The sequence below is a fragment of the Gymnoscopelus microlampas genome (assembly GCF_963454915.1).
Source record: "Gymnoscopelus microlampas genome assembly, chromosome: 8".
Classification (NCBI taxonomy): Eukaryota; Metazoa; Chordata; class Actinopteri; order Myctophiformes; family Myctophidae; genus Gymnoscopelus; species Gymnoscopelus microlampas.
In genome coordinates this window covers 49,924,433-49,941,358 of record NC_139945.1, presented here as the reverse complement: position 1 = coordinate 49,941,358, position 16,926 = coordinate 49,924,433, and the positions used below count along the sequence as shown (strand labels likewise).

The following is a 16,926-nucleotide window of genomic DNA, read 5'->3' as shown; positions in this document are numbered from 1 at the left end:
CCCTGGGGCACCACACAGTCCTAATCTGGCCCTGCATATTGATCAGCAGTCTCATCTTCTTGACAATGCCTGCCCTTTGCCTTTAAATTGGTGCAAGTCGACATTTCACTCTGCCTGTGTGACATTTACAGCAGCCTTCTCTACCTTGAGGGTCAGTGAGTCAACATCGGACTGTATGGACCCCCCCCCCCTAATGTTACTACAATGTCAGAGCGTACACACTGCAGCTTTAGACTCAGAACCGCCTTCGTTCTCTCTCACACACCCACTGTGTAATTACAAACAGGACGCACAAAATGCCTTCTCGCAGAGGCACGAAAGTCACATAAAACCTTCTAAAAAGGACATTGTCTCAGCAGCGGGTTTCATTCAAACTTCCAGACGTGCCTAAGATTTCCCCCCCGCCCCCGACAGCCCCAGCTCCAGCTCCAACCTAACCCCACCCCACACCCCTGCCCACGCTCTCTCTGTCTCTCCCTAAGATTACGAGACAACAAACAATGTGGTTACCATGGCGACATCTGCTCCGCGCCAAGAGACAGCATTTCGTTGGGCAACTAGCCGAGTTACAGACGGTTCAGTCAGTGGCTTTAACTGTCCCCTGTTAAGTCCACCTTCAGCAAACAAACGCACTGATTATTACTGCCTTCTTTTCATCCTGTTAACCCATGTTTTACTTCAGTCTGGTAAAGCACTGTACACATGATACAACTAATAAACTACAGTGTTGACAGATGGTGAGTTACACTATTATGAAACATGAAAATAAAGGTTTTAATGTACCACTATGTATTATCTACATAGTGATAGCTCCTTTCAATCCACAGTGTTGTTGGTGTGTGAAATGCACCGGCCTTGTTAAAATGTGTTTTTTTTTTATCTATCTGTGGCTCTGTAGGAGGCGAGCTGTCTAGGAGAGGGTCTGTGTGTGTCTGTGTCTCTGTCTGTCTGTCTGTGTGTCCGGAGCTAAATAATCTCACAAACCTCTGGACCGATCAGAGGTACAGTACTGTAAGTCTCTTGTGTACACTGCCAGTAAGCCACAGAAATACCTCCACAATAGTTCTTTTCAATATTGAACTTTAATATTTGAACTATAATCATAGTTAATTAGTTCTAACCAGACTGAAACCGTCACAGGCTGGCCACATGAAGTACGACATCCACATGGAGCCACGCTGTTCCCAAGTGGATCCACACCATTCGATTATTTTTGAGTGGTGCCAACCACTCCTATATCTGACTTTGTCCGTGTGTCCGTCCGTATGTATGTATGTATGTATTGTATGTATGTCCAATAAACAAACATTGATGACAACACCAATACGGGGCTCATCAAAGGCACCACTCTCTTCACACAGGGTGTGATTTTTGAGTGGTGCCAACCACTCCTATATCTGACTTTGTCCGTGTGTCCGTATGTATGTATGTCTGTCCAATAAACAAACATTGATGACAACATCAATACCAATACAGGGCTCATCAAAGGCACCACTCTCTTCACACAGGGTGTGATTTTTTTATTAAACTAGTGCGATACCCGTCGGAACACATGCCCCTTCAGTTATACAACACCCTTTGTACCTTTTGTCAGAGTACTGCAGTATCCGTTATCATAGTACTTGGAGGCCAGTCAACGACGTCAGTACTATGACGATGCCGGAACGCATGCCCCTTCTGTAATGCAATACCCGCTGAAGCCATTAAAACCTATGATGTCAGTACAATGACGTCATATTGATGACATATGCGATCTCCAAGTAGGGGGATTGGTGGATTTCTAGATGTTTTGGAGAATTGCTATTCCGACCGACCTCACACCGGGGACAGCGCTACCTCTGCTCCTCCGAGTTTGAGATCGATTGGTCAGATGGTTTTCGAGATACACGAAGGACAGAATACATACACACACACAAGCATGCACGCACAGAAATATTGCGCTTTTATAGATACTAGAGCAGGGGTCTTCAACGTTTCAGGCCAAGGACCCCCTAGCTGAGAGAGAGATGAATCAGGGACCCCCTCTATATTGTATAAAATTGTGTTTCAGATAAACTTTTGCTGCTCTTTTTTCCCTCTAGATATATAACTCTTTGCCTAAAATAGCCGATCTACAAGCTCACAACGCCTCGCAGCGCGATTTTTTTTTTTTTTTCCGGCTATTTTTGGCTAAAGTTCTCCTCAGAAAAGGGATGCTAGGGTTCAAGTGGTTAATGTAAAACAAAATAATAATATCACACAAATATTTGGGGGACCCCCTGTAGTAACTCTGAGGACCCCCTAGGGGTCCCGGACCCCCTGTTGAAGACCCTTGTACTAGAGGTTTGGGCCGATGGCAGCCAAGAGAGATTACTGGACATGGGGTTTGTCCCTCTGCGTCTCTACTGATCTCTCTCATAAAGCAAAAAAACAAAGCAGTGTGTGGATGGGCTCTGCTGCTGTTAACTCACCAGTCTCTCCATCTCCTGCTCGCGAAGGCGCTCCTCTCGCTGGCGTCGGTGATACTCTAGGAGCTCATCTTCGTTGTCGCTGATCTCCGAGATGCTATTCTTGCGTTCCCTCATCCCTGGCTGGGCGGGGCCTCCCCCCAAGCTCCTTGGCTCCTGCTGACATCTTCCTGTGGCTCCTGGGGCTCGCCATGGGGGAGGAGGGCAGAGAGCCCAGGCTGTAAGCAGGGGAGAGGACGTTCCCAAAGCTGGCCTTCCTGTACCCGCCGTCACCATCCATCAGCGGTAGGGCAGGGGAGGAGGGACTCGGGGCTCGGACAACCCTGCCGCCATACTGCTCCTCCGGCGGGGAGCCAGTCTTGCGACGGAGCCGGGGACTGTCGGGGACCAGCTTGCCTGGAATCGACGGACCATCCGGGGTCCTCAGGGTCGGAACAGTTCCCGGAAGTGCCCCCGGGAGTACTGGGATTCCCCTCCGAGCCATGGAGGGGCTGAGTGGGGGGAGCTCCCTCATGCTGGCAGTCCCGCCTCGGCCGTCCCCGTTCAGCTCCAGGGTCTTTCTGGTCATGCGGGGGCTTTCGGGGGGCTGCAGCATGCGAGGATGCTGTTGAAGCTGGGAACCATGGATGATGTGCACGATAGGGTCCAGGGGAGGCTGGAAGGCTCTGCCAGGCTGCGACAGCTGCCGGGAGGGGCTGGAAGTGAGCGAGCGGTCTAGCAGACCGCCCTGATCTCTGTAAGGGCTTGCAGGCCGGTCCTGGAGCACCGTGGCTGCCTTGGTCCTGGGACTGGATGGGGAAGCGCAAGTGGGGAATTTGGGAGTGAGTCTGGGGCTATTTGGCACAATGTTCCTACCACTGAGAGATTCAGTGGAGGACAGTAGGTGGACCTGGCGGGGGCTCTCACTGCCATCTTGGCCCAGTCCTCTACGACCTGGCTTGGGGCTTGGAGGAGCCTCCAGGAGGGCCTTCCTCTGAAGCCTGGGGCTTTCCTGAAACTTCTGAGGCCCGCCGCTTCCACTGTGGTTAGGCAATGCGGTCCGTGGCTGAGGGATGGGCGGAGGTTGGGTGGAGTAGTTGTAGCTGGAGGAGCGGACAGGCACTGGAGGGAGAGAAGCATTCTGGTCCTGGGGTCCTCCACAGAGAGAGGGGCTAGTTATGCTCCCGCTGCTAGCAGCTGAGGGAGAGGAGAGGGGGGAGAAGGGAGGAGAGGTGTTCTCATAGCTGGAGCCCACAGACATGGCCCCTGGGCTGGTAGGAGGGGACAGAAGATACCTCCCTCCTCCGTTAACCATGGGGGAGAGGGGAGAGTGGGGGATCGGTTGTCCCCCGGGAGGCTTTCTGGCCTCCGAGGGTGAAGGCTGGGGGTCGTCCATCACTAGGGAGTCCATGATGTCCTGGAGGTCCTTCTCGATAGAGCTGACAATGGCACTGTGCTCAGACTGGACTCTCTCTCCAGGGATTGGGGGAGACTGGGCCAGACTGGGCTGGTGATTCCCATTGACCAAGCTCTGTGAGTCTGGAGGAATGAAATGAAAGCAACATCAGCATAGCTTTTAAGTAATCTCTTGCATAGCACACTGACACAGAAGTCACAGTCAATTATATGTATAGCCTACACACCTGAATGAATACCGTACAAAGCTTCACGTCATCATCATTACAAATCAGGTATATAGAATACATCAATGCAATTCATACATTTGGAGATAATTATTTTAGATACAGAGCAAAAGATAAGAGACATGTTGCTCTTACAGCCCACTATTCAATGTTAGATGTTACTATTCAATGCTAGATGTTATCTAAATGTAGAGAGAGGCTGAATACATGGCCCCTTCATTTGAATGAAGTACCACAGTTCCACTTCCACTTCATAAAAGGGACCTGAGCTCTTTAACACGAGTGCTTTCAATGACTCTTCTACTATAGAAGTGGCTTCCACTGCTGCAGTACCACTCGCGGTCCAATGTAGAGACAAGATGACGAGATAAGGAAGGGAGGAAGGAAGGATGCAGGGGACAGAGGAGCAGATGAGCAGAACAGCAAAGAGCTGTAGTGTGGATAGGGAACAGGGGAAAATGTGCCGGTATAACCCAATTACCATGTGGCCCAGAGCAGCACAGGACACAGCCAGGGTAATCTAATCTTCACCGTCTCTCTCTAATGTCAACATGGTAGATTATAAAGCGGGCACACGGACATGACAACCACGTGGGAGCTTCACCACCAAGACACAGGTCTCCAAACTGGGATGGGATCGGACCGATCTTTATAAGTGGAAAATGAAATCAAGTAAAAGTGTGGTTGTGCTGAAACTTGAAGATGGATTTTAGTGGTATAAAAGTGCTGAGGGAAACAACAGCAGCGGAAAAGTAAAGTACAATAATAGACATATATATAAAGCAAAAATAATTAGCCTTGTGGAAGGGAATAGACAGAGTAGCTGCCCATGAACAGTTTTTTTAATTTCCCCTCAGTGCTGCTGTTAGTAAAAAAAAAAGATCCCCTGGCAAAGACACGTGTCCATATTTCAAAACTGCTCTAAAACATATAAGCTTCATAAATAATGCATTGAGCTCTGCTTGTTCAACAGGGAGAAGAATAGAGTGGCTCTCTGCCTTGTCCATTCAACAGCCATAGTTTCTCTGTTAAATGACAGCTTGTCCACAATTAACTCTGTCCATGGAAACACATTAAGATCTGCCGGTTATTATATCGGTAGATCAAAAGATGTTTTTAAGGGGGGTTTTTTTACGTTCTGTTTATTGATTTTTGGGGATTTATTTTACATACTCACAGGTCATATAGGCATGTACTGAAGCAAATAAACAAGGTATCTCTTTAAAAAATAGTGGGTAACAGGATAGATCAAAGGGTAATTAATAGGGCTAAAGTAATATAATTCAAAATAATATAAAAATAATAATAATAAAGCAAATTGGAGACGATGACAGTTCGGAAATAAATAAGATTGCAATCGTTTTTGCGGTGGAGACCCTTTGCAATGATGTCATGATTTGACGGTCGCTCCCAGTGTAATTGAGTGGGGTTTAGGTACTCACATGCACGAATCAAAACGCGACCCGGTCACTTTCATAGCAGTAATAATGCACATAGTACAGTGGGGTGAGGAGACACAGCCTCCATCATCGCTCGGACCGGGACCGGCTCCACTCCGCTTCTCCACAGAGGGACCAAGAAGGCTGGGAGGAGGAGAACCACTGGCCGACTGATATGTCAGCCAGCCGGGCGAGATGTGCCACAGCAACGCACCGCTACGCTACGGTACAATCCCATAGCCCAGAGAGAACGCTGCTTTTTTACCTAGCTCTGGTCCATTAGAGCGTTAGAAGGAGTTCTCCTTAACGCTATGTTATACTTTCGAGCCGTTCCCCGCACACCCCCGGTAGCGCAGGCTGGTAGCGCACGCTCGTAGTAAAAACATACAAAATACGCTTTCGCTAATCACCAAAACAAAGACGGGTTTAAGATGTTGAAAGCCTACTTTCCTTAGTGGAAACACTCGGAGCCCCCCACCTTTTGTATACACTATTGGCCAGAAAATAAAATATTTCACCGGAAGAAATATTTGTTTTAGTTGCTCCACTGCGCCCCCTACAGATCTTGTCAATCGAAAAAGTCCATTGACCAGATTTTTTCCTTCCGGTGAAATGTTTTCTTTTCTGGCCAAAAAGTGTATTTTAGACGTGAGACGGGGGGCTCCGAGTGTTCCCACTAAAGAAAGTAGGATTTCAACATTTTAAAACCGTCTTTGTTTTGGTGAGTAGCGAAAGAGTATTTTTTTATTTTTACTAAAGACGAGGCTGAGCAGCCTGCGCTAACGGGGGTGTGCGGGCAACGGCTAGAAAGTAACATAGCGTTTTTCCAATTTTATAAAAACATTATAATTTGTCCCTCACTGTAGTTCTACTAGTCCATATGATTTAGTTCTGATGTGTAATCTTTACAAATTCGTTTTTCTGTCTTTTTCTTCTTTTATGCAGTTTCTGTGTTTTTATTTCTTTATTGCACAGTTGCTCCCCCTGTAAACTTGCATTATTTTGTGTTGTTCTCATTGACCTTTTAATGTATGCTGTTTTAATGACCTCTTCCATTAAGAAAAGGATTCCAAATAAGACTTCTGGCTTCTTCCTTAACTTGTTTTATTGGATATCTGTTTCTGTTTTATATATTACAATGTGCTAAACTAAACAACCCAGTTCCCTACTACACAACCTAGTTGGACACCTTGTACACGTGTAAACTCGTACATGTATAACCTAACATTTAACTAAAGTATCATTAATATACAGATCAGCTGGCACAGATCAGCTGGCATAGTCTTGAATGGCCTCACAGAGACATAACACAGCTTATTGTCAAAGCAAGCCTTCGTTTGTCATTGTAACTTCACTTCGTTGTGTGTTTTGTATTAGTCGGGCAAATGACTGCCGTTCATACAGGGTAATTTATGTCAGAGAATTGCTGTCGTAATAAAATAACAGAGACACTCGACATAAACGGTTGCCTGACAACCAAATAACCAATCACAGCGCGCGTGTCTCTCCCAGGCTATGGGATCTAAGACTCCGTTCCCCTCCCCTTCCTGTGACTGACGGGGCGGGCACTGACCATGTCTTAAAGGGCCGTGGCAATGGATTTCACATGTCATGATGCTAGAGTCAGGTTTTGTAATAAAAGTAAAAACACCCAGCTCCAAATTAATGTGACATTATGTTTTCATGATGAAAGGAGTAATACCTCCAAAACATTACTTATTTTCTATCAATTACACACCCCATGAAGCCTTGAGTTCATGGAGATTTCTTTGTTTTTGTCGCATTCCTGACCCAATAATTTGATGACGGGTCATCGGTCAATAGGAGACTCAGTAGGATACTCTTTGACTCCACCTGTCATCAAATTATTGGCTTAGGAATGCGACAAAATCAAAAAAACAAAAAAAGTGAACTACTCCTTTAAAAATTAAACGAGCCAGTTTCACATTCACAAGCTTTACTCATATTATTGTTTATGAGTCATAAACATTTTCCATCCACAAAATGTGTGTATGTATCTTTATTTGATGTAGGCTAGGGCTGTTTTTTTCTAACAAAGTGACAATGACAGAAGCAGCCTGCTTGCTTTGAGAGGATGGTAAACATCATCAGAATATGGGGCTTGTCACAGACAGTTCAACAACACTTTTAGGAATTTAATTTTTACAACATGAACTAGACTATAGTAGGTTATAGAATACTGGAATCTCTGTAGAGCAGTTAGTGGTTCCCAAACCTTTTAACTCAAGACCCAAAAGAGAAATTAGACGTTTGCCCGGGACCCAAACTAATGAAAATAGCAGATCTACAAGCTCACAACGGGTCGCTTCGCGTCGCGTTGTGAGCTTGTAGATCTGCTATTTTCATTTAGCCTGGTTCCAAACCATAGATAATCAGGCACATTTTCATGACTTCTTAAAACATTTTTTTAAAGGAAATGATTAGATTTTTTGATTTTATTTATGAACTACAATTGAAAAATATTGGAATTGTCTTTTATTCATGACAAGTTGTGATTGTTTTGTTTAAAAGAATCTACACCATGAATTTAAAAAAAATAATAATATTCAATATCATATTGTTTATGCCCCTCAAACGGTCCTTTAAAACAACTTTACCGCCAAGCTACTGCTGTCTACTTCTGGCTCAAATTTGGTTAAAGTCCTTTAAAACAACTTTACCGCCTAGCAACTGCGGTATACTACCGGCTCAAATTTTACTGCTTGAAAGAATTGCATAAACCCTTTCAGTTTCTTCTAAAAGTGATATATAAGTTATTTTATTACAAGTTATTATTGAAATCAAAGAGTACTGTGTGCTTTTATAGTCTATCCAAGGAGATTATGACTGAACAATAATTTCCAGATAGCATCTGGACATTATCCTACCACTCCCAGATCATGGAAATGATACAAGCTGGTTTAAGCACAACAGGAACGCATAATTGAGGAAAATTCTACGTTTCTAAACAACGGAAAGCATTCATTACAGAGCCAGGAAGTCCACAACACCCAGTAAACATGAGAGCTAAACTCGTCACAACATGGTAGGCAGTGACAACAGGAAAAGAAGGAAATAACAAGATACTGTCAGTGATCCTATGTGTGTGTGTGTGTGTGTGTGTGTGTGTGTGTGTGTGTGTGTGTGTGTGTGTGTGTGTGTGTGTGTGTGTGTGTGTGTGTGTGTGTGTGTGTGTGTGTGTGTGTGTGTGTGTGTGTGTGTGTGTGTGTGTGTGTGTGTGTGTCAGATGTCCAGAATGCACTCTCAAGCACAAGTGCACAAACAAATGCACGTATGCAAGCACACTCACAGGCGTGCACGCACACACACACAATCTTGCTGCAGATAACTTTGCCTGGAGACGGGGTGGAATGAGCTCCTCATAAAACATGCATGGTGTGAACTGAGGCACCAGTCAGGCACCACACAGGCTGGCTGCCATGCAATGCTGTGCTATGCTAGGCTTGCTATCATATCTCAACCCCTCCAACTCGGGAACAGAGTGAAGGGTTTATGTTAATGGGAGGCTTACTGCTGCGCGTACACCGTACAGGCACCTGTAAAAGACCAGGCCCCCCTGCGGCTGCGCCTGGCGGCCAGCTCTGCAGGACTCTCACACAATCTGACCATTCATCCGCACAGGCCACGCACAAACCAGGACGTTTGCGCTCCTTTAAGGCGTACTGTTCCTATGACAACAGGTCAGTGTGCCTCTGCTCACATAAGGCCTGTGTTTATAGAAATAATAAAGAAAAAGACTCTCACTTTTAGGTATCGCTGCACTTCTGCCTAAAGAGTGACTGAGTTTCTTCTTGTCATCATCTTAAAATACAGTAAAATAGATGATGGACCCGTCATTTTCACAGCAGATATTTTGACGGCTACACACAGCTGAAGGTAATAAAGTTGATTGTGGGTGTGTTTGATTTAGGTGTTTTTGTGTGCCAGCAAGAAGTTAACTGTACAGGAGCTGTCCATGCTGGTACACAGTAGTAAGACCTAAATGAAACACAATCAATGTTACTACCCTCAACGGTGTTTACCCATCAAAATGTCTGCTGTGAAAAGGGTCTTTTGGAAGCAGTGTGTACGTGGGGTGAGTGAGTGCGTGAGTGAGTGAGTGTGCGTGTGTTTTTCAGTACCTGTACGTAGTCTGTAATCTCCAGAGGTGCCCCTTCCTCCAGAGGGCATCATACTTTTCATCCTGAACGCCTCCTCAGGGTGGTTGAAACGGAAGAAGGCTGACTGCCCGAAACACAGCATACAGCCTGGAACACCCCACACACACACACACACACACACACACACAAAGTCAACATTAAGACACTGCAGCGTGGCAGAACCAGAATCAGACTAAGGATTTATATTCTGCTAATTTCCATAAAATGTACAAATAAGATAAACAAATGTATAACATATCCAGTAACAACACTGGATATGAGAGTTGTCATAACAGCATGGTACAGTAGGTGACAGACGTAGCCAACAGGAGGACAAGAGGGTTCAAAGGGTTTACTGGTATCAAACCGGTTCTGGCAGAGTCCCTGATGGTGGCATGGTGGACCACAGCCACCAAACATTCATACCCATAGCTGTGTACTGTCATTCATACTGTGTGGTATAGACTTTTTATTTGATGTGAGGTTGAATTGAGCCTTCTTCGTGTAGGGTACGGCAAGGCAATATACAATACATTCAACTTAAAGAGGTCTAATATATTCTAATGTATATTCAACTTAAAGATGTTTGGTATTGTACATTCAACTTAACCCATTAAGACCTGAGGCCAATTCTACAAATGTTGAATACAATATTTTTTGGGGAAAATAAAAAAATATCAGTCACCAGAACCAAAGACGGGTGTTTTCAATGAATCTAACATGGTTAAAAGTGAGTTTGAAGTTACAATGGGTTTGTATAGGAAGGGGTCGTGTCTGTTAAAATATCAAATATCTAAATACTGAATCAAGCAACTTAAAAACTGTCTGGGGTGTTCACAAAAGCCCAAGTAGACATAAAAAGTACCCCAAACATGTAAAAGTGAAAAACATCCCTTTAACCACTTAAACCCTATACTGTATGTATACTGGGGTCCCCCAGGGGTCTGTGCTTAGGGCCCTCCTTTTTTTCTTTACACCAAATCTCTTCTTCGAAAATAGCCAATCTACAAGCTCACAACGCAGTGCATTTTGCTGAATGTTCTACTATGTCATGCCCAGAATATGGATGCTGGGGTTCATGTGGTCTAATATATTCTATTGTAGTGTACAGTATATGCAACCGTCATGGTCATGGCCCAGACCGCTGATGTAGCGGTCCGGGCACCTAGGCTACAATGTAGCCTGACAGCGCGCCGTGGGTTCGAGTCCCGACCTTTCCTGTGTGTCACACCCCATCTCTCTCTCCTAATTCCCTGTCAGCCTAATGTCCTATCAATAATAAAGGCATAAAAAGCCCAAAAATAAATCTTTTATTTGTCATGGTCATGTAGGGCTGATGGGCAAAGCGGTCAGGAGCAAAATGCCTTCTTCTTCAATATTTTCAAGCAGCTCGAAGTCACTGCTGGAGTTCAGCCCTCAATTAGTGGAGCAATTCTCAACAAGCCAAAGGTTTTTGATTGTTTGTTTACTCAACCGTTTTACCCACCAATGAGTCTGACGTCACCCGTTACTATGGAACCTGGAATTGTGCAAAAAGGTCTATTGCTTGCCAGCAGAATCAATTCCTTCCAGTTCCTTTCTCCTGCGTCTCTCCTGTAGGAAACTGTGTCAGCTTTTTAAACACTTTGTCTAAATACTCAGAGTGGACTGAAAGCCCCAGCACTGTGTGTTCTGTTCTGTCATCATCACAACACAAATCCAACCACATGAGGGCTCAGGGTGCCAGGGACATGACCAGGGAATGCCACCTTGTATCTCCTTCACTTAGAGACCAATTTGTCTGACTAAAATGTTATTTAACTTAACACAGTCTATTTAATAGCCTACAAGCTCATAACATCGGCCATTTTCGCCATGCAACACCACCGTACAATGAAGTATAAATAAACCAGGCTTACATGGTTAACTTAATTTATTTATATCATATTCTCTCTCTCTCTCTCTCTCTTTTTCTCTCTCTCTTTTTCACACACACACACACACACACACACACACACACACACACACACACACACACACACACACACACACACACACACACACACACACACACACACACACACACACACACACACACACACACACACACACACACACACAATCTTTGTCCTAATGTTGTGTAGCTGTATGCCATGGTTTCTCAGCAAGTCAGCATCATAACACATTGGGTGCGTTTGGAAATTGCGCACCGGAGCGCACTTGCCTATTAGTTTGAATTGGCCAGAGCGCTCAGTGCTGTATTTCCGAATGCACCCACAGCACAAAGGGTCTGATGTAACAATCCTATGACGGTTGGCTAACAGGTAGAATAATAATTATGTTTGATGTTTGACCACACTGAACACTCCATTATACTGTACCTACTTCCAGTAGAATGTGTTCCACTGAACTGAACAGCTTGCTCATGATAAAAAATATCTAACTCAGATTCATATCAACCAGGGTCACCAGCCTGAACTTTTGTTTAGTTTTTTCCCCCGCAAACACTGAATACTTTTGAAGATGAAGAGCCAGTGGGCAGGGCAGCTGAGAGATTGGAACATGGGAGATTTCATCTGTGGTTTTCTTCATCTGCAAAACACATTGAATGCTTCAACTCTGAAGGCGGTGTTATTTCTATGCCAAAGAACATAATTACATACTGTTTTATATAACTAATAATAATTGGTCAGAGAGAGAGAGAGAGAGCAATCGGATACAGTGATACCTGGGGAAACTTATCACTACCGGTGCTAGCATTGCAAGCTTGTTAAACATTATCCTTGCTCTGTGGTTCTCAATTGTACTATGATTCAATGTCATGATTCATGGGGAATACGCCGTCTCTGTGTGTTTCCATGATTCACGTAGAAAGACAAAGAGCTACGATCTAATCTAGAGCAGACACCACACTAACAATGACACATTAGACTCTTTACCTGGATTACTCACATGCTACACAGGTCAATGTCAACCACTCACAGTCAGGTTGGAAATGACAAAACACATCACTTATCAGCCACCATGTGAGCCAGGAGCTCAATAAAGAGATAAGCCATCAGACGTTCATTGCTGTCTGAATTTAGCTCTGTTGTTGTCCTGCTGTGATGTGATTGGACAGTTTGAGATAAACCCAGTCATCAGCACGGAGCAGGCTGCCCAGTGCTGCTAAACAGAGATATATATCTCTCAGTCTTCAACAGGATAAATTACCTATCAATGCAAATTCTTCCTGACACAATGCCAAAAATACATTGGGCCCAATCGATGTCAGATTTTTGGGTTCAATAATCGATCATAATGATATTGGCCAAATCGGTCGGGCTCTATACTCTTTCAATCTCTTTGTGTTCTCCTTTTCTCCTTCAGCACGAAGCCTGTGAGTGTCCAAAACTGTTGGTCTGTCTCTGTCTGTCTCTGTGTCTCACCATCTTCTGTCTCTCTTTCTGAGTCACAGACACTCCCAGTACTTGTGAGTACATGATCTCTGTGGTTAATAACAGTCACACATCCCAGCCCATGCAGCAGACCCACCATTAAATCCCATAGCTCGGGGGGTTACAGTCTAAAACCCACAGTGAAGTCCATTGAACACTGTTCAAGTGTTTGATCATACATATGTCAAATTAATAAAATAGACTTGCGCTTGAGCAACCCAAAATACACATACTGTATGTTACATATACTTGCAGGTATATGTAGCATACAGGAAGACAATGTATGTGTGCATCTTAACCACTTACATCTATTTACTTTGTTGACCGCGGCCGCCCAAGTTTTTTTTTTGCCTCTACACCAAATCTCTTTACCAAAAATAGCCGCTCTACAAGCTTACAAGCAAGTAGATTGGCTATTTTTGTCAAAAGTTTGCTTTATTTTCTTCACCTAATGCTCGCCTATTATGTCATGCTCACAATAGGGATTCCTAGGGTGTCGTTAACTTGCTATCAGGCAGGAATACACAGTAAAATCCTCTGCGGTAGTTTATCCATTTGCATGTCCATTTGGTTCCATTTGTACACGCTCACAGAGTTAAATTAACACCAAGGATATCTGTGTAGCTGCACCCCCTCACAGCCCAGCAGCTCTCTACTCAGAGAGGCTGCATGGTAAAGAGCCTACGTGACAGTAATGACAAGAGACTCTCAGCCCTGATGCTACTGGCAGCTGCCACTCAATACCCCCCATCCCACCCCCAAGGGCTCAGACTCACAGACCTCAGCAGCAATAGGAGGGTGTGTGTGTGTGTGTGTGTGTGTGTGTGTGTGTGTGTGTGTGTGTGTGTGTGTGTGTGTGTGTGTGTGTGTGTGTGTGTGTGTGTGTGTGTGTGTGTGTGTGATCTGTGACAGGAGAGGGGGCATTGTGGATCAGCCCGTGAGGATGAGTCAGCGAAACAAAGAGGTCTCTGAAACACATGAGGAAACAGTTCTCACAACCACCAGGGACTGTGTTCTTTCTCAGCTTCTCTTACTCGCTGTTTTTTAGATCTACCACACTAAAGCCAAGAGAAAATGTACACTTACGGATTATAAGGTTTCTATTAGTATTACTACTACGTTTTCTAAAATGTAATGTACTATCACACATTCTCAAGCTGTATTTGAACTCAGGATGTCACGACAGGGCATTATTTAGGATCTGCACTGTCTGTCACCAACATCCATGATTACAGAGTATGTAACAAAATTGGATATTATTGCCAAGCAGAGAAAAACATGATGACATTTTAGCAGAGAGTGATCAATATTAATACTGCGGGCAAAACTTGACTACGCGTGAATAACAAATAACAAAGCAGGGTGGATGCCATTCTATGGCCTGCTGCCTAACAAATTATTTATTTCACAGCTGACATATCAACTTTAACCACTTACAACCCAACCTTCCTATTTTGGGCATGTCAGTCATTATAAAAACAAATAATACACTTTTTTTTCATGATGTGTTGTTTTGTGAGCTTGTAGATCCGCTGTTTTGCTAAAACATTTGCCGTACAACAAAGTATTATATTTAAGTGGTTGAGGTTTCTGTGAAAGACTCAGGTCCATTACCAGCAGTCCCTGGATGCCAATTAGCACTCATCAATCCAGCTGTTAAAATGCCAGCAGCCTCTTCACCAAGATGGATCCCCTACTCCCCCCAAACACTTGACGATGTGTCGACGAGACTATGGTTTTTGACACCGTAGCTGTAGATTTATGGTCTTGTGAGACTCTGGGTATTTATCAAGGTCCCTGGGAACCTTTTATAATATGAGGACATGCTAACTAGGCCCATGCATCAAATACTTGGGGTGGGTGGAAGAATTACAGGACTTGGCTTTATAAATCATACACAGTCAGTAGCCTGCCCTATTCATTAGACTATAGCACCCACACAATGTTCATACAATGAAACCACAGCTCCTCGCATTATAATTGCACAAGAACGAAAGGTAGAGTGTAAAGTCAATAAACCATGTACAGAGAGGAGAGCTCAGCTAGGCTCATAACACAACCTGCTCGTATCTGTAGCTTTGTCGCTTTTGCCACTTTTTTTGTGGATGCACAATCATTACTGATGGTCAGCGTATAGTCAACTGAAGCACTTTGTAACATGAGTTGTGCTCACAGAGCCTTACTGACAGTACAGTTATGCATTGCACGACGCACGTAAGGTTCTCGTCAGTGAAGAAGACGACGTAATTAGAGTCAATGATAGAGCTACACACTGCAGAATGAACACAAAGGAAGTTGAAAGGCGATGAGCATCTAATTATGGTTTGTGAGTTGGTCAGGTTACTTCCTTAAACCTGCAATCCATAACTTTGCTTTGTGTGAATAAAATGTTATTTTGACCAGTCTGTATACTAGAGCATGTTAACACCATTTATTACACGGCTTGGTTGAATGCTCGATTCTGATTGGTCAGTCATCGGTCATTATTTCTGGATAATGACCGATGAGCTCTATAACGGACCCCTGTGTAATCAGAGACTCAGAACACCTGCTCATGTCAACCTGTGCTGCTTGGTTATATGCTTTATCCAACATGACAGCCATGTAAACAAACAAACAATGTCATTTACAACTAAACGTTGCTCTCAAGAATGTTTTTGAAAACATTTGAAGTGAGAAATAGACGATGCAATAACCGAGAAGTCATTCTATTTGATCCACTGCGCTTCCTTGTTTATCGTGGCACAACAACGGGGGAATACCAAAACGCTCGCCCCAAAACACAGTCGCCCCGGGGCAAATCCGGCGGTATTACACGCAAATCGGCAGTAAATAGAATGGGGGGCGAGTGTGTTTTGGGGCGAGTTTTTTTCCATTTCGTCATTTGTTTTTGCGAGGCGAACTTGTCCGCCCAGCCCAATACTTATGGAATACTTTCATTGCCGTAAGCAAGGAAATACTTCGTTTTGTTGTTACTTTTGGGTAAATGTATTTATGTATTTATTAAGTAGCCGTGTAATAAGCGGGATAATGCATGGGGAGGTAGTCATTATTGAAATTTAAAGCCCTTCAGGGCTTAACTGACACAACAGCAGTGGTTGTACTTGGTCTACCTGCTCTTCTATTGAGAAGTGTATATATTGTGGTCGGGTAGGAACACTACTGGTAGACCAGAGGTATTTCATGAAGCTCAAAATGCCACACTGTATATTATCCTCTACCCAAATATACTTTCCGAAATTGGGGCTTGCGCACTGGACCTGGGTTTGAGTCACAGGTAGGATATTAAAGTTACAGATTGCAGGTCTTATAATACATTTGGGCAAGAATATTTTGAAGTGTGCAGATGTACGTTACATGTTACAGAAGAGTTCATAAGGTAAGAAACTGTGTTTGGCAACAGCATTTTTTTCTACCCTTTCGACAGACTTGCGAATACAATATAGTAGGAAGCATTTTAAAATGGGAACAATGTGTGTTACTTTTCGACTTTCTACTTGAACGTCTCTCCCTCGTGGTCTGGTGGAAATTTTGTGAGTCACTTGAAAGGCCTCTTTATCCAGGGGTCACATTCTCTCTACTGATCTGAGGCCATGTGAGGGTCAAATCATTTGACATAACAAGGAAGAACAGAAGGACGTGAACTTGGAGCAGACAAGGTTAGGCTCTCAGGTTTCCTTTTAGGCTAAGAGGGTGGTCCTTGTTAAAGAGACTCCTTCATATTTTACCGTTTAGCTTCATTTTTATTTTGTCTAACTACAACTTATATAATCAGATGAATAAACTTCATGTTGAACCATCTAGTTTTCTGTTTCACACACCCCTAGACTCTGTCTAAATAT

General features: G+C 44.0%; 1 protein-coding gene across 1 annotated transcript in view; it reads right to left on the bottom strand.

The window, feature by feature from the left end:
• The window catches only part of phldb1b (pleckstrin homology-like domain, family B, member 1b), an 89,931-nt gene that overhangs the window by 52,614 nt on the left and 20,391 nt on the right, over window positions 1-16,926 (bottom strand). Inside the window, 3 exon segments of the mRNA XM_084064115.1 lie at window positions 2,451-2,579; window positions 2,581-3,965; window positions 9,651-9,776. Coding sequence (XP_083920241.1) covers window positions 2,451-2,579; window positions 2,581-3,965; window positions 9,651-9,776 — 1,640 coding nt within the window.